Here is a 19,227-nt window from a genome sequence, read left to right on the forward strand (position 1 = left end):
TGCCCGGAAAACGCCTGCCACGGCTGGGACGCGGCGCAGCTGCGGCCGAGTCGGCTGTGTAGGCGATGCGAGCCGCTCCGGCGCGGGCTGAGGGCTCCGGCCGCGGCTCCCTCGGACCGCTCGTGACCTCGCCAGCCAGCCCGGTTGGCCCTCCTGCCCCTGTACCGGCCGGAGGAAAGTTCCCAAGGTCCCCGCGCCTCCCTGGCTTCGGGCTCTTGCGACCGCACACTTCGGGACGCGGAGGCGCTCCGGCCGCCCAGCGCACTGCCCGCCCCTACCTGGCCGTCCCTCCCCCCGCCCCCATCGCCGCCGCGAGGCGCCCTCCCCCGCCCTCGACTCCCCTCCCCCAAACCCCAGCCCGAGCTCGCTCTTGCGCGCACGCTCTCCCGGGCCCAAGTGAATAGTCCTCGCGCGAGCGGGACACGGTGGTGGATGCAATTCCGCTCGCCTCCAGCCGCCAGGAGCTCCCCGGCGCTGCAGGCAGCGTCGTCCTCCCAAGCAGCTGCACTTGCACCTGGGCAGCCTGGACCCTCGTGCCCTGGGCCCGGGGCCTCGCACGGGGGGCGCCCCGGGACACCCCCTGCGGGCCGGGTGGAGGAGGAGGCGGAGGAGGAGGAAGAAGACGTGGACCAGGACCCCTACGCTACCTACAACACCTGGCCGCGCTGCTGCCCCTTCTTTTTGAGGGGGAGGAGGAGCGCGTCGGGGAGAGCCATGGGGGGCTGCGAAGTCCGGGAATTTCTTTGGCAATTTGGTTTCTTCTTGCCTCTGCTGACAGCTTGGCCGGGCGACTGCAGTCATGTCTCCAACAACCAAGGTAAGGGGACGGGGCACAGAAGGAGGGGGCGTGAAGGGGAACGATGGGTGCACTGGTCGTTTCCTTCAGGGAACTTCGTCCCGAGGTCGTGTTCTGGGGTCTCATCACAATTGTCCCCTCATCAGTACACACTGTGTACCCCGCCTGGGACCGGCGGCCCTAGAAGCGCTGATCCCTATTGCTTCTAGAATTCTTTAAACGGATGCGTGAGCATCAACAGCACGTGGATCCCACCGCTGGCGGCCACAGGAGCGCTCCCCTTTGGCTGTCTCCACGGAGGTCAGGCTCCGTGGCACAGACTTAATGGAGACTTCTGGCTCTTGGCAGTCACTTACAGGGTAACGTGTGGCTTCTCCCACATGCCTTATTGCAAGGCAAGTCACTCCAGCTGTATCCTGTGACTGATAATCAGCTTTTCATCTTGGGTAACTCTCTGCCGCCCTTGCAGAAGCTCAGCCTCCGTACCACATCCACTATCCAGGCCACTCTTCGAAATTATTGCAAGAGCTGATGCCCGCAAATCCGTGTTGTGGTTTATTTTTCTTGCAGTCCGAGAATAGATTAGCCTTAAGTGTAAATTTCCAAGTTGTGAATATTTTCTGAAGTCAAGTCACTGACAGATTTTTGGTGGATAACTGGGCAGAAAGTGAGTAGTGTGTGAAAAGTGATGAAAAGCACTTAAAATATTTGAATTTTTTTTCCTTTTATTCAAACAATCTTTGTGAAACGCAGCTCTTTGGATTTCTACTATGAATAATTAATGATTTATAATAGATCACTTCCATATTCTAAATTTATTTAACTGTTGTGAACAGGTATAAAAGTTTTCGCAGCATGTACCTGGCTGGGTGCTCTCAGTGGTGCTGTGATGACCACCATCATGTCACCTGTTAGGTCACGTGGTTAAGGACCTCATCTGTGAAATAGTTGGGTTAATTGTAGTTACTATTTCTAAGACATGTTTCAGGGTCTCGAAATAATTTGTAGATGAAAAAATGGTGGTGAGATGGCTTGGAAGTGGGTACTTTTTGTGTGAGGGGGAGATGAAGGGAGAAGGCAAGTAAGACAGTACACAGCCTTTTTTGTCATAAATACATGAGCATTTTATTTAGAAATGCGACTATTCAGAATCAGTGTTTAGCTGTTCTAATTTATACAAGTGATAGTTGTAGCAGGTTTTCCTACAACTTACTGTTTTTTACCCAGCAGACTCCAATCACAAATGCATGTGTGAATTTGGAAAGCACAGATAACCCTGATGACTTTGAAGCTGTATCACTTGAGAAAAAGCTTTATCACATAATAAGTGACAGCTGTAGTGCCCAGTGCTCCTATGGTGGTGTATACCATCACACCCCATTACACCACATCCCTCATTTGTTTTCAAATAATATTGCTTAAAATATCAAAGGGGTACTTACTTTAATTCAGTGAACATAGAAAATTGATAAAAATAACATGTAAATTTTTACTGGACTTTGTAAGGAGAGAAAACAGTTTTAATAGCGGGTAAGTCAGACATTTATATTGTGCTTTATCTTAGTACCTAGGGATGTTAAAGAGATATATACCTTGAGAGTCAAGTTTTCCACAAGTTTTTAAGTTATTCCCATGCAATATTTTCCTAAATCAGTCGTTATTTGCTAAGTACTTATGGTACATCAGTAACCCCTGTAGGCCCTGTGGATGTTAATATATAAAACATGTATATGAATCTCTAAAGTTGTCAAGTGCCATTCTATCAAAATGCATCCTGTTAAAGTTTGACCTCTCAGATATTAAATTTGAAACACTGATTTTTTTGTTAGCCTCTTGCAGTAACTTTTATTTGCTTATCAATTTTAAAGATTTCCCTATACTACTCAATGTTTTATCTAAAACATGTAAAAATATATGGCTTATTTGTTTTTGTCAGTTCACTCAAGCTATGTTAGTGAATGAGAATTACACAGTTTTTCTATCAGTAAAATAGAATCATTAAAGGTCGTGTACTAAAAATACATACCAATGTACGAGGGGGTCTTCAAAATTCATGGGAAATGTATATATTATGAAAAACTATGCATGTATTTGAGAACATTTTTATAGCAAAATGAACTTATTTTTAAATTCTGTTTCCTATAAACTTTTTGAAATGCCCTCTTTCTAGCAATACAGACTGCATAACAATACACTCAGATAAGAGACTATCTAAAGGTTAAATTGAGCAAAAATTGGGGGAGTCTTTCCAAACAAGATTATAGAGAGGGTATGATCAGATTGATTTTTTTCAGATATGAATTAATAATTGCTCATAAAATGCTTTTTATAGCCTGTAGTTGTGGTGATTAAACATTTTTCTTGGTAATAAATTGCAATAATTTTCAAATACTGAAGTCATCCCACTGATGATTAATAAAATGTCAGCTTTCCAAATGTTATTCTTATGATCATTTTAAGGATATTGTCTTAATTTGTAGTTTTATTGATAGGTAAAACAAGTGGAAACATCTTGTCAATTTTTGAACATTGAAAACATGGGGCATTATATGGGTATATCTATGGGAAGATTGGTATAAGATATAAGTTTGATTTTCTGTACACAGAAAAATAATATGATTAATATTTACTTTTGAGAGGTCTGTCTTAGTAATTTTCATTTTAAGGGCAGATAGAATTAATATTTTTTGAAATTTGTTATTTTATGGAGCATCAGATTTTCACCTTTATATAATGTTACTAATTAAATACATTAACAAAGTAACATTTTAGTGCTGTGTATCTATTTTACCAAATTATTTTAAATCCTTCAGGGTTGAAAGAATGGATTTAATCTCTCCCTACTCCCATCACTGGTTTTTTAGAACATAGCAGGGTAAAATTAAAATAATAACAAAAAGTGAACTACTTTATTTTTCCACAAAGACATTAGCAGTGGGTTGACTATATGAAGAATCTCTCTTGTTACCTTTTAACTGACTACAAAGCTGTGCACTGTAAAAACAAAATAAATCAATTTGACTCCATCTTCCTATTATCCAAACCATCTTGAATCAATCAGAAAGTGAAGATACTTCCTAGATCACTTTATCTGATTAAGTGTTTGAAAAAATAATTTGAGTTCAAATCTCTCTGGTATTCCACTATTTTTCCTATTTTAAAACTACAATATGAATTAGATATTCATAACTTTTATTTAAATATTGGATCTTTTCAATTCTGTACTGATCACTTACTTGAATAAAAGAAGCAGCCTTGCTTCATGTGTATGTTAACTATATCAGTTAAACTGGTTAGTAGCCACCAGGGGTCTATTTGCTCAAAGATTTCTCCACTTTACCAAATATTAGACTTTATAGCCTAAATGTATTAATGCATCTCTCAGGCTGAGGCTCCTGTTTCTAAAAAGAATCACTGACATACTCAAATAATTCATTAATAATTCAAATAATTCATTAAGTTAGGGTACATGTGTCTAGCGAACTTACAATTCAGTGACAAACAAGCAAAATGATAATGTGACTAGTTTTGCTTCATTGACATTATTAAATGATTTTCTTGCAAAGTCCCTTGAGTCATATGTAAATATCAGAAGTAAACATATCTAAACAGAAAAATGCCTGCTTAACAAAATTTATGCCCTAAAATTGAGCAGCTGTAAGTATTGTTCACAAAGTAAAAATTGAATATTACTGTTATAGAAATAATAAATTGAGAAAGTTTTTCAGAATGCTAAGGAGTGAGCATTACTGAAAATATTAAAAGTTTTGTTAGGCAAACTGGATGATTTATTAAAAATATTTCTAAAGTCCCTTCTTTTAGATAATATTACTTTCCAGGGATAAAATAATCATATTTGTTAACATGCAGGAGATTGTTATCACGTTCCTTTTTTTTAGGCATAAGTATGAACCCAACCTAATGTATAATTTTATTATAAATTTACAAGTTTAAATAAGTCACTGTATGGTTAGTCATCATGATTAACATCCCAGGCAGAAAGATAAAATGTAAATTTTATGTAGATTCAGCAGTGACTAAATGTTTCTTTTGTTGAGTTTGGAATAAGAGTATATCTACACTGGTTTCCTGCATAGAAATCATAACATGTTTGTTGAGGATCTACTTTCCAACTGGAAGTTGCTTAGAGAAGAATATGGTAAAAGCTAATATATTATACACATATAAACCATATTCATATAGGTTTCCAAAAGGAGGAAAATATGTATTATACATATATAATAGCAGAGAAATTACATATCTGTATTTTTATTATACTACTGAATGAATATTTAAAACAATAGAATACAAAGCTTTAAATTTCCTGGATTTTCACTAATCATCGCTAGAAGAAATATCTGAGTACAAGTATAAAAAGCATCATTGATTTCTTTTATTTCTCCCCAGAAACCCTCTTTATATATCACATAATTTGAATATTATTCTCTCCCTTTTCTTCTTCCCTCTTATATGTATAAATACTTCAGACTGCATGCTCCATTTATCCCAAATGGTGAAAGCATAGATTCAACTTCACATTGTATGTGAGGTAAATCTCAACAGTAATGGAAGTTTCTGCAGTGAACCCTTGACTGAACATTTCATGAGATTATAAACATAGAGATCTGTCTATCTAAGTAATCCAAATAGGTTGACTGTGTCCTATGTACACTTTCAATCATGCAATTAAAATCACAGAAGGAATAAATTGCGTAATGCATTTCCATTACACTGAAACTGTGTCTTTAAAATTTGAAAATATATTCTGCTTTTGCCCTGTTGTATTGAGTATTGTTTCCTAGAATCTAAAATTTAGATGATGGAGTGAAAAGGGTAAATTAAGGCAGTCACATTCTTTGATGTTGTGAAACTTGGGTGAGAAAATAACATTTTCGTTGCTGTGGTGGAAGCAATGAAAGCACTGACCTAGAGAATAATAGAAAAGATGTTCTATTCAATAGAATTTGGAAGCATTTATTTGAATGACAGAAAGAAATTTCCTATTTTATGATTCACTCCACAAACGCCTGCACGAGTTAGGACTTGGCCAGCTTGAAATCAGGAGCTAGAAATGCTCTCATTTTTCTGGCAGGGACTCAAGTACTTGAGCCATCACCTGCTGCCACCAGTGGTATATATTAGCAAAAAGCTGGAATCCGGAGTGGACCTGGAATTCCATTGTGGGTATTCCCATGAAGGATGTGCGTGTCCTAAGCAGTGTTTTAGCCAATGTGCCAAATGCCAGTCCCTAGCTGTGCTATCATAAATGGGATAATTTGAAAGGCCTATCTGTGGAGGTGACATTTAAGCCCCATTTTTAGGGAAGAGAAAGAGCTAATTTGCTAAGTGGGAAGAAGTACATTATAAATAGAGAAAACTGCCTGAGCAATGGCCTTGAGAGAAAAAAATAAGCTTGACATACTTGAAGACCAATTCCAGTGTGATTTAACCTTACCAACCAAAGAAGAGAGTTGCTTGAAGGAAGATTTGAAAGTCAGTAATAAGTTTCTGTGGAGTAGAAAACAAGCCTTGATAAAGAACTGAGGTAGATTTATTTTTATAATTGTGACAGATTTCATGTACTTCATTTATACAGTTTTACATAAATATGCTTCCCACCCTAACTCCATGCCCTTCCTTTCTTATTTCTTCATTTTTGCAGGGACATACTTTCCATTTATTTTATAATCTCAAGCTTACTCCTCCACTAAATAAATAATACAACAAGTACTAAGTAGAAAAAACAAACAAACAAAAAACACTGTTCCTTAGGAGTACAGACAAGGCTTTAAACAGTAATCAAAATCTCAAGATGTCAATTTCACTCATATACAGTACATTTTTTGTATGAGAGAAAACATATGATATTTGTTTTGGGGGGACTGGCTTATTTCACTAAGTATAGTGGTCTCCAAATGAGTTATATATTACCCCAGGTAAAATGTAAACCTACTAGGAGCTTTTAACAACTGAGTAAAATGAACTGACTTACAGTTTAAGAGTACTGTGGCTAGTGAACAAGGCGTAGAATCAGAAGATGGCAATTTGTAGAATAAGGACTCTGTTGCCATAGTCCAGGAGAGGGTTTATGGGGGCCTGGCCTAGAGTTGTGGCAATAGAGATAGAGAAGAGGGTAGATTTGAAAAATATTTTGGAGTAGAATTTATGGGACTACTTTTCCTTACACAGCAACAAATGTAGATACTCAACATTCTTATCATTGTCTTTTCAAGTACACTAAATTAAAGTTCTATTACCCTGCATTAAAATGACCTGGCTATATAATTATTGATAATTGACAAGGGATAAGAGGTACAGTTTAGGAAAAAGCAAGGGTAAAATTTCCGTTGCTCACTTCATTCAGCTCAAACTATGATTAAAAATATCCTGTATTACATTTTGTTGTTTCAAACCATTATACATAATATATACTCATGTTAGATCAACAACTATAATTTTAGAATTTCTTTCTGACATAAATGTTACATATAGAGTTTTTTCTTTCAGAGGGGTTATGGCACAAGTAGGTAGGGACGTCTTAACAAGGCAATATAGTAATGCAAGATAGTCTAGTTTTTAGTTAATGAAGAGCATTATTTAAATGATATATACAGCAGTTTTATTCATCTCTGTTATGATCAAATTACTCATTAAAAACGAATTTCCTAAGGTATACTGAATATAAAATGGTTATGTTTTAAAATATTGCTAATCATCTCTAAATTTTTTAAATGAGAAATAGATTAAATGTTCAGAAAGCTTTTAAGACTTACAAAAATGAAACTTTAAGATATTCTTGGGAACATGGGTGGGATGAAACTGTTAAACTTTCAAATAAATGACCATAAATTTCACATAATTAAAATTATTCCCTGGACAGTTCTCTCTTATTTTGAATTGCCTTTTAATATATTTGTATGCAGAGAACTATCAAATATGTAAAATTAGACTCAAACAACATTCCTGCATACTTGGAGTACATTTAGAAAATACGTAGTCTGGAAGTACTTCATTTAAGCATTTCTGGGTATTTTAAAATGTATTTTCAAATGTAGAAAGTCTTATATTTCCCTTTAGTGCTTCAGAATGTTCTAGAAAATACTATTTATATAGTTATTCCATCACAGCAAACAGTATGACTTCTAATGGGATATACAGTTTTAGTTTTCAGTTATAAATATTCCAAGACTAAATCAAAACATTCATTCTTAAAGCAGATATTTCAGAAGGTTTGCTATATGCTAGGCAGAGTACTTGTCATGTATAAAACGTTCAAGGAGAACTTTCCCAGAATATATGCTTAGTGTAGAATTTCCAGTCTGCTTCAAGATCTGGCAGGAACAATTTTGGTTTTCTACAGATTAAATCCACCACCAATAAGGAACCTTTAACATGTAAATATACCAATACATATGATCAACCCTCATAAAAATATTGATGAACCCTTTATTTGGAGGTAGTATCTATTATTTTATTATGTTTATCTCAAAATTAAGAAAATAAATCACTCATCAACTGCGTAAGAAACATTAAGCATTATACAAGGTACTGAGGTTACAAGGACATTCATACTCAGTCTGTTCTCTGGAGACTCAATATTCTGCTGTTTTGGTTTTATATATCTTTGAATAACATTTACCTTTCTTGAAGATTTTTATAGGACAAGTTTTTTCTTTCTTTAGGTTTTTAAATATTTATTTATTTGAAAGTCAGAATTAGAGAGAAAGAGCAATACACAAAGAGAGATCTTCAGTCTGCTGGTTCATTCCCAGGATGGCCACAACAGCCAGGGCTAGGCCAAGCAAAGCCAGGCACTTCATTCGGGTTTCTCATATGGGTTTGGGGCCTAAGTACTAGGGCCATCTTCTGCTGCTTTCCTATGCGCAATGCCAGAGTGCTGGATCAGAAATGGAGCAATACTCCAGGTCTTTGATCTCTGCAGGTATAGAGAAGTGTCTGTTGATGACAATCGTGGCAAATGATTTTTTTTTTGAAATATGAGAATTCCTTTTACTATCCCTGTAGAACTAAAGTACACTTAAATAATAGTTATCTTTTGAATGCAAGTGAAAATAATTAGTAGTTGCCATTAAGTGTGGCAAGAAATAACTGAGCAAACTGTTAGATTCCACTGAGCAAAATTATAAAAACAATTGGGTCAATTTTTAGAAATAAAATGAAATCTATATATTAGTTACCTTGTTAGCAATCAGCATAATACCTCAACAAAAAAGCCAAGGAGATTTTTAGAGCACTGAAACAACACTGTCTATGTTATATGCTCAATATAGTGAGGAAGTAGTTGGAAAGAGAGCTTAATTTTATCTCTAAAAAGAAACACAAAAAGTTTGGAAATACATATTATTGGTACAGCATATTGTTTAATGTGGCTTAAAAATAAATAAAAATTAACATGCTTCAATTTTATTGTTACTTTTATGGCATTATGTTAGAGTAAAAGGTACTTATGGTAAAACTTATTGTCTAGTAGTGTTTATAATAACTTCATTTTATAGATTAGAAAAAAATGTAGTTCACCCAGGTTATTAAAATTATAGTTTGCTAGCTCATTTAATAAAAATTACACAAGAACCTTTATAAGCTTCACTAGTTTATAACCAGAAACCTATTTATGAATGTATTATTTTAATTTTACAAGAACCTTATTAATCAGAAATGTAGAATAAAATTTAAGAATTTATTTTAAGGGTTAGTATACTAGAGGTGGGTGTTCGTACTAGCAGCTAAGATGCTGCTTAGAATGCCTGAATCCCTTATGGGAGTCCCTGGGTTTGAATACCAGCTATGCTTCTGATTCCAGCTTTCTGCTAATGTGCATCATGGGAGGCAGCAGGTGATAGTTCAAAATAGTAAGGTCCCTGTCAGCCATGTGAAAGACCTGAATTGAGTTCTAGACCCTGATTTTGGTCTATCCCAGCCTAGCTGTTGCAGGCATTTGAGGGGTAGGGGTGAGGCAGAAGATGGGAGATCTCTGTCTCTCTGCCTCTCCAATAACCTTTTAATAAAAGATTAGTATTCTAAACCTTGAATAGGCTTATTGAAGGTAATTGATTTTTTTTTCCTAATAATACCAAGCCTTGAAATCAGATAAAAATTTTAATGAGTTTTCATTATAAGAATCTTAGATTACTTCATTGCAGTAACCTGAATTTTTTGTTTGTTCATTTTTGATCCCTCAGATGGAAAACCACTTTTAATCTATGATTTATTCATGTGTATTTTCCTAAAATTCTCACAGTAGTTGAACAGTAAGTATATGAAGGAACTTTAAAAAGTTTGTGGAAAAATGCAATTAAAATATGTTTATGTTAGTACAAAAATTTTTTAAAACCTATGCATAGTTTTTATACAATATGTATTTTCTATACAATTTTTTGTGGTACCCTTATTTTAAATCCATTTTTTAATTATACTACACCAGTATATCATTGGGCTGGGAACAAGTAATATAAAGGCGCAATGTTTCCCTCAACTTCTGAGAGCTTTGAGTTTGCCTAATGAGGCTATTTATAGATCAGTGAACAATTTAAAAATTAATTTGTATATTTAAATTATATATGCTTTGCTCTTGTATAGGTTCTAATCTATACAGTGAAATATTGTTTACAGAGATAAAAATAGTGTTCTTAAGAAAAGTATGAGTTCATATATGGAAACATTGAAAATAAATATTCAATATATTGATCAGACCACATAATTTCCATGACTTTGAGTGACTATTGGAAAATACCTCCACCCCAAAGGGCAAAATTATAAAACTGAAAAAGTATACCTGATTCTAAAGTAGTAGCAATGTAGTAAAGACAAAATGAAATAAAATAATAGAAATTTTGCAGTTAAAGCAGCTTGAGTTTCATGTGGGAGAAGAAAATGAGTCTCACATTTTTCAGGATTCACTGTCATGAATATATGAAAATAAGAAAATTGAGATGGTGACTACTCTGGAGACCACAGTTTTTAAGTAGCATGGAATTAGTTTTTCTGCATTTAAATAGTAAAACTTATTCTGCCTATAAAAATGAAAAATATTTGAGTGAATAGTTTTTTTAGATTGAACTTAGAATTTATAGGTTGTAGGACCTGGCTTTTTTTTTTTTTTTTTCTTTTGACAGGCAGAGTTATACAGTGAGAGAGAGAGAGACAGAAAGGTCTTCCTTACATTGGTTCACCCCCCAAATGGCTGCCATGGCCGGCGCGCTGTGCTGATCCGAAGCCAGGAGTCAGGTGTCTCCTCCTGGTCTCCCATGCGGGTGCAGGGCCCAAGCACTTGGGCCATCCTCCACTGCCTTCCCGGGCCACAGCAGAGAGCTGGTCTGGAAGAGGAGCAACCGGGACTAGAACCCAGGGTGCTGGCGCTGCAGGCGGAGGATTAGCCAAGTGAGCCGCGGCGCTGGCCAAGACCTGGCTTTTTTGTTAAAAGTTCATCAAACTCTTTTAAAATATTATATTTAATGACAGACTGCATTTTAAAAGATAACAAATTCTAAATTTTAATAGGTTATATGTGACTTTTCTAACTGATTATTTGACTTTTACATAATACCTATATGTTTATACTATACACAATTTAACCTGTTTCTTTAAACATTACTTTCCTTCTCCTATCATGTTAAATTCTTGTTTTATTATACTATTCTCTTTCCTATCTTCAATGAATTTTTTTTTAAAGATTTATTTATTTATTTGAAAGTCAGTTATACAGAGAGGAGACTTCAGTGGTACCTGTTAAATTAAGGAAAACTCACTGATTTCCTCTTTACTCATATTTGTCAGATATATATTTATTATCCAAGATTAAACTGTTAAGTGCAGTTGTTCTGAACTTCTAATTTAAAAGATGAACTTGTTCTATTCCAGTATGAAGGTAGGAAATATTTTATGTAAATTGTCTATTTTTACAATGTATCTATTTGCTATTCTTTTTTTCTTTTCAACTTTTATTTAATAAATATAAATTTCCAAAGTACAACTTTTGGATTATAGCAGCTTTTCCCCCCATAACCTCCCTCCCTTCCGCAACCATCCCATCTCCCACTCCCATCACATTCTTCATCACGATTTATTTTCAATTATCTTTATATACAGAAGATCAATTTAGTATATACTAAGTAAAGATTTCAACAGACTGTACCCACAAAGACACACAAAGTTTAGAGTACTGTTTAAGTAGTAGTTTTACCATTAATTCTCATAATACAACACATTAAGGGCAGAGGTCCTACATGCGGAGCAGGTGCACAGTGACTCCCATTGTTGATTTAACAATTGACACTCCTATTTATGATGTCAGTAATCGCCCGAGACTCTTATCATGAGCTGCCAAAGGTATGGAAGCATCCTGAGTTTACCAACTCCGGATCTTATTTAGACAAGGCCATAGTCAAAGTGGAAGTTCTCTGCTCCCTTCAGAGAAAGGTACTGCCTTCCTTGATGGCCCGTTCTTTCCACTGGGTCTCACTCACAGGGATCTTTCATTTAGGTCTTTTTTTTTTTTTTGCCAGAGTGTCTTGGCTTTCCATGCCTGGGAAACTCTCATGGGCTTTTTAGCTGGATCTGAATGCCTTCAGGGCTGATTCTGAGGCCAGAGTGCTATTTAGGGCATTTGCCATTCTATGAGTCTGCTGTGTATACTGCTTTTCATGTTGGATCATTCTCTCCTTTTTAATTCTACCAATTATTTGCAGACACTGGTCTTATTTATGTAATCCTTTTGACATTTAATCCTATCTTTTTTTATCAACTATGAACTTAAACTGATCACTTTAACAAGATGGCATTGGTACATGCCACCTTGATGGGATTGAATTGGAATCCCCTGGCACATTTCTAGATCTACCATTAGGGGTAAGTCTGAGTCAGCATGTGCCAAACTGTACATCTCCTCCCTCTCTTATTCCCACTCATATTTAACAGGGATCACTTTTCAGTTAAATTTAAACAACTAAGAATAATTGTGTGTTAATTAAAGAATTCAACCAATGGTATTAAGTAGAACAAAAAAGACACTGAAAGGAATAAAATAGTAAGTTGTTCCTCGACAGTCAGGACAAGGGCTGATATTACAGTTTTTGCTTTTGTTACATCTAAATTCTTTATAACTTACTTATATATGTAATGTTTATTCCAGGCATTTCCCTCCAATTGTCTTTTAGTTATGTTGTTTGAACCATGTTTTTTGTTTTTACTCACTATTCTTTCCCTTCTGATGTTTACTTCTGAAGACTTGTACACTCTCTTATCAATAGACATCTGAAAAATAAAATACCCATTTACTTATAATGGTGTAAGTACATTATTTATTAATAATAGCCTCCCTGGCAAAAGTTCAGTTATAGAATTACAGCTAATAAAACTTATTCTTAATTGGAGTTTCTTACTTTCCAATTTAAATCTACTGAGCGCAATCCTGTTTTGAATATATGAACAAGAACAGCTGAGACCTATAAAGTAGAAGGTGGAAAATGGAGAGGGAGAAAAACTTAGGCTTAAGGCTTGGAAGGTTACAACACAGAAAGAGGCCAGCACAAAAGCTGACAAGTGGTTTTCCGCAGGTTGCACTGATGTTGAATCCGCGCATACCTATGCAATCTTAAATATTGTCTGCATCTGAGAAACTTCTCCAGGAGAGGGAAATTTAGAAAGCAATACAAAGAGGGTTGAGGATTAGAGTAAGAATTTAGGATTATTCTCTATGTGAAAACATGAAAGCTTTCTTTTCCAGCTCTCATTTCTCAATTTTTACTATATTGGAGGAGTTTGTAGTGTTATGGATACATGTGTTTTGGCCTTTTCGACAGGTAATTTTTTGACTTTTTTTTACATGTGGAGAGGATTATTGCCAATCAGTTTTACTACTTTCAAGATATGTTGTGGCTTTATGTAAAGATATCATTTTTCAGAGGAATCCATGATGGGAAATATTTCATTTGAAGATGTATCCTGGAAAGCAGTTAAGCATTATGTTGAAAATGGTCTTAAATTGGTTACATTAATTCCATTTTTTTAACTTTTATTTAATACATATAAATTTCCAAAGTACAGGTTATGGATTACAATGGCATTTTCCCCATATATTCAACCCACCCACAACCCTCCCCTTTTCCGCATCCTCTCCCCTTCCATTCACATCAAGATTCATTTTCAGTTCTCTTTATATAGATCAGTTTAGTATATATTAAGTAAAGATTTCAACAGTTTGCACCCACATGGAAACACAAAGTGAAAAATACTGTTGGAGTACTAGTTATAGCATTAAATCACAATGTACAGCACATTAAGGACAGAGATCCTACATGAGGAGAAAGTGCACAGTGACACCTGTTGTTGACTTAACAATTGACACTCTTGTTTATGGCATCAGTAATCACCCTAGGCTTTTGTCATGAGTTGCCAAAGCTATGGAAGCCTTTCGAGTTCACCGACTCTTATCATATTTAGACAAGGTCATAGTCAAAGTGGAAGTTCCCTCCTCCCTTCAGGGAAAAGTACCTCCTTCTTTGATGACCTGTTCTTTCCACTGGGATCTCACTCGCAGAGATCTTTCATTTAGGTCATTTTTTTTTTTTTTGCCAGAGTGTCTTGGCTTTCCATGCCTGAAATACTCTCATGGTCTTTTCAGCTGGATCCGAATGCCTTAAGGGCTGATTCTGAGGCCAGAGTGCTGTTTAGGACATCTACCATTCTGTGAGTCTGCTGTGTATCCTGCTTCCCATGTTGGATCATTCTCTCCTTTTTTGTTCTATGGGTTAGTATTTGCAGACACTAGTCTTGTTTGTGTGATCCCTTTGACTCTTAGTCCTATCATTATGATCAATTGTGAAAAGAAATTGATCACTTGGACTAGTGAGATGGCATTGGTACATGCCACCTTGATGGGATTGAATTGGAATCCCCTGGTATGTTTCTAACTCCATCATTTGGGGCAAGTCAGCTTGAGCATGTCACAAATTGTACATCTCTTCCCTCTCTTATTCCCACTCTTATATTTAATAAGTTAAGTTTCAACACTTAAGAATAACTGTGTATTAATTACAGAATTCAACCAATAGTATTAAGTAGAACAGACAAATAAAATACTAAGAGGGATAACATATTAAGTTGTTCATCAACAGGGCAAGGGCTGATCAAGTCACTGTTTCTCGTAGTGTCCATTTCACTTTAACAGGTTTCCTTTTCGGTGCTCAGTTGTCACCCATCAGGGAGAACATATGATATTTGTCCCTTTGGGACTGGCTTATTTCACTCAGCATGTTTTCCAGATTCCTCCATTTTTGTTGCAAATGACGGGATTTCATTTTTTTTTTTTACTGCTGTATAGTACTCTATAGAGCACATGTCCCATAATTTCTTTATCCAGTCTACTGTTGATGGGCATTTAGGTTGATTCCAGGTCTTAGCTATTGTGAGTTGAGCTGCATTTAACATTAAGGTACAGACGACTTTTTTGCTTGCCAATTTAATTTCCTTTTGGTAAATTCCAAGGAGTGAAATGGATGGGTTGAATGGTAGAGTTATATTCAGATTTCCGAGGAATCTCCAGACTGACTTCCATAGTGGCTTAACCAGTTTGCATTCCCACCAACAGTGGGTTAGTGTCCCTTTTCTCTGACATCGTCGCCAGCATCTGTTGTTGGTGCATTTCTGAATGTGAGCCATTCTCACCGGGGTGAGGTGAAACCTCATTGTGGTTTTGATTTGCATTTCCCTGATTGCTAGTGATCTTGAACATTTTTTCATGTGTCTTTTGGCCATTTGGATTTCCTTTTTTGAAAAATGTCTACTGAGCTCCTTGGCCCATCTCTTAAGTGGGTTGTTTGTTTGTTGTTGTGGAATTTCTTGATCTCTATGTAGATTCTGGTTATGAATCCTTTATCTGTTGCATAGTTTGCAAATATTTTTTCCCATTCTGTCGGTTGCCTCTTCACTCTCCTGTTTCTTTTGAAGTACAGAAACTTCTCAATTTGATGCAATCCCAATAGTTAATTTTGTCTGTGACTGCCTGTGCCTCCAGGGTCTTTTCCAGGAAGTCTTTGCAGGTGCCTATATCTTGCAGTGTTTCTCCAATGTTCTCTAATAATTTGATGGTGTCAGGTCGTAGATTTAGGTCTTTAATCCATGTTGAGTGAATTTTTGTGTAAGATTTGTAAGGTAGGGTTCTTCATGCTTCTGCACGTTGAAATCCAGTTTTCCCAGCACCATTTATTGAATAGACTTTCCTTGTTCCAGAAATTGGTTTTAGATCCTTGATCAAATATAAGTTGGCTGCAGATGTTTGGGTTGAATTCTGGTGTTTTTATTCTGTTCCATTGGTCTATCCATCTGTTTCTGTACTGGTACCATGCTGTTTTGATAACAACTGCCTTGTAGTATGTCCTGAAATCTGGTATTGTGATGCCTCTGCTTTGTTTTTGTTGTAGAAAATTGCTTTAGGTATTTGAGGTCTCCTGCATTTCCATATGAATTGAAGCATCATTTTTTCTATATCTGAGAAGAATGTCTTTGGTATCTTGATTGGTATTGCAATGAATCTATAAATTGCTTTTGGGAGAATGGGGATTTTGATGATGTTTATTCTTCCAATCTGTGAGCATAGAAGATTTTTCCATTTTTTGATATCCTCTTCTATTTCTTTCTTTAAGGTTTTGTTATTCTCATCGTAGAGATCTTTAACGTCCTTGGTTAAGTTTATTCTAAGGTATTTGATTGTTTTTGTAGCTATTGTGACCTTAGAAGTTCTTCGTCAGCCATGGCATTGCCTGTGTATACAAAGGCTGTTGATTTTTGTGTATTGATTTTATATCCTGCTACTTTGCCAAATTCTTCTATGAATTCCAATAATCTCTTAATAGAGTTCTTCGGGTCCCCTAAATAAAGAATCATGTCGTCTGCAAAGAGGGTTAGTTTGAGTTCTTCCTTCCCAATTTGTATCCCTTTAATTTCCTTTTCTTGCCTTATAGCTCTGGCTAAAACTTCCAGAACTATATTGAATAGCAGTGGTGAGAGTGGGCATCCCTGTCTGGTACCAGATCTCAGTGGAAATGCTTCCAACTTTTCCCCATTCAATAGGATGCTGGCCATGGATTTTTCTTGATTATATTGAGGCATGTTCCTTCTATACCCATTTTGCTTAGTGTTTTCATCATGAAAAGATGAAATGTTGTATTTTATCAAATGCTTTCTCTGCATCTATTGAGATAATCGTATGGTTTTTCTTCTGCAGTCTGTTAATGTGGTGTATCACATTGATTGATTTGCGAACACTGAACCATCCCTGCATACCAGGGATAAATCCCACTTGGTCTGGATGGATGACTTTTCTGATTTGTTGTATTCTGATGATTCTTTTTTATTTCTGTGGTGTCTGTTGTTACATTTCCTTTTCATCTCTGATTTTATTGATTTGGGTCTTTTCTTTTTTTAGTTAGTTGAACCAATTGTCAGTTTTATTCATTTTTTCAAAAAACCATCTCTTCGCTTGGCTGATTTTTTAAAATTTTTTTTTTGATTCCCTCCTGTTGATTTATTCTCTGATTTTAATTATTTCTCTTCTCCTACTAGATTTGGGTCTGGTTTGCTGCAGTTTTTCTAGATCCTTGAGATGACTTGAAAGCTCATCTATTTGGTGTCTTTCCAATTTCTTGATGTAGGCACCTATTGCTATAAACTTTCCTCTCAACACTGCTTTTGCTGTATCCCATAAGTTTTGGTATGATGTGGTGTTATCCTCGTTTACATCCAGAAAGTTTTTGATTTCTCATTTGATTTCTTCTATGACCCAGTGTTCATTCAGGAGCATGTTGTTCAGTCTCCATGTGTTTGCATACTCTCTAGGGATTCCCGAGTTGCTAATTTCCACCTTCATTCCACTGTGGTCTGAGAAGCTGCATGGTATGATTGTAATTCTTTTAAATTTGCTGAGACTTGCTTTATGGCCTAGTATGTGGTCAATCCTAGAGAAGGGTCCATGCACTGCTGAGAAGAATGTAAATGCTTTAGATGTAGGATTGAAAGTTCTGTAGATATCTGTTAGCTCCATTTGGGCAATAGTGTTGATTAAATCTGCTATTTCCTTGTTGATCTTCTGTCCGGATGATCTGTCTATTTCTGAGAGTGGAGTATTGAAGTCCCCCAGTACTATTGTATTGGAATATAAGTCTCCCTTTAAGTCCCTTAACATATCTTTTAAATAAACTGGTGCCCTGTAATTAGGTGCATATATATTTATAATAGTTACATCTTCCTTTTGAATTGAACCCTTAATCATTATATAGTGTCCCTCTTTGTCTCTCTCAACAGTTTTTGTGTTAAAGTTTATTTTGTCTGATATTAATATGGCTACACCTGATTTTTTTTGGTTTCTGTTGGCATGGAATATCTTTTTCCAACCTTTCACATTCAGTCTGCATGCATCTTTGTTGGAAAGATGTGTTTCTTGTAGGCAGCAAATAGATAGCTTTTGTTCCTTAGTCCATTCAGCCAGTCTGTGTCTTTTAACTGGAGAGTTAAGTTCATTAACGTTCAATGTGGCTATGGATAGGTAGTGACTTTGCCCTGCCATTTTCCCAAAGATATTTTCTAGTATATGCATTGAGCTTCCTATGATCTTTTACTAGTAGGATTTTTCCTTTACCTTTTTTCATATTGATGGCCGTGTTTCTGTGTTTCTGTGTGTAATACATCTTTAAGCATTTTTTGCAGAGCTGGACGAGTGGCGAAAAATTCTTTCAATTTCTGTTTGCTCTGAAAGGTCTTTATTTCACCTTCATTCACAAATGAGATCTTTGCAGGATATAATATTCTGGGATGGCAGTTTTTCTCTCTTAGTACCTGGGCTATATCTCACCATTCCATCCTAGCCTGTAGGGTTTCTGAGGAGAAGTCAGCTGTGAGTCTAATTGGAGATCCTCTGAGAGTAATCTGGCATTTCTCTGCACATTTTAGCATCTTTTCTTTATGTTTCACTGTGGTGAGTTTAATTACAACATGTAGTAGTGAGGATCTCTTTTGGTCATGTTTATTAGGGGTTCTATGAGCTTCCTGTACTAGGATGTCTCTGTCCTTCTCCAAACCTGGGAAATTTTCTGTTAGTATCTCAGTAAAAAGGCCTTCTAATCCTTTCTCCCTCTCCATGCCTTCAGGAACTCCTAGAACCCAAATGTTGGCTTTTTAATAGTATCCTGTAGATTCCCAACAATATTTTTTAGATTTCTAATTTCTTCTTCTTTTCTTTGGTTTGACTGTTTCCTTTCCTGTTCTCTGTCTTCTAATTCCAATATTCTCTCTTCTGCTTCACCCATTCTGTTTTTAAGGCTCTCTAATATGTTTGTCATTTGATCTATTGAATTCTCCATTTCATTATGATTTCTCATCACTATCACAGTTTCTTGTTCTACTAGTTGCTTCATTTCATT

General features: G+C 36.3%; 1 protein-coding gene across 1 annotated transcript in view; it reads left to right on the plus strand.

Moving 5' to 3' along the window:
- Nucleotides 1–432: 432 nt before the first annotated feature.
- Nucleotides 433–19,227, plus strand: part of EPHA6 (EPH receptor A6) — a 1,087,270-nt gene continuing 1,068,475 nt past the window's right edge. Inside the window, exon 1 of the mRNA XM_062206703.1 lies at nt 433–817. Coding sequence (XP_062062687.1) covers nt 433–817 — 385 coding nt within the window. The remainder of the gene's footprint in view (nt 818–19,227) is intronic.

This window comes from Lepus europaeus, chromosome 2, assembly GCF_033115175.1.
Source record: "Lepus europaeus isolate LE1 chromosome 2, mLepTim1.pri, whole genome shotgun sequence".
NCBI lineage: Eukaryota > Metazoa > Chordata > Mammalia > Lagomorpha > Leporidae > Lepus > Lepus europaeus.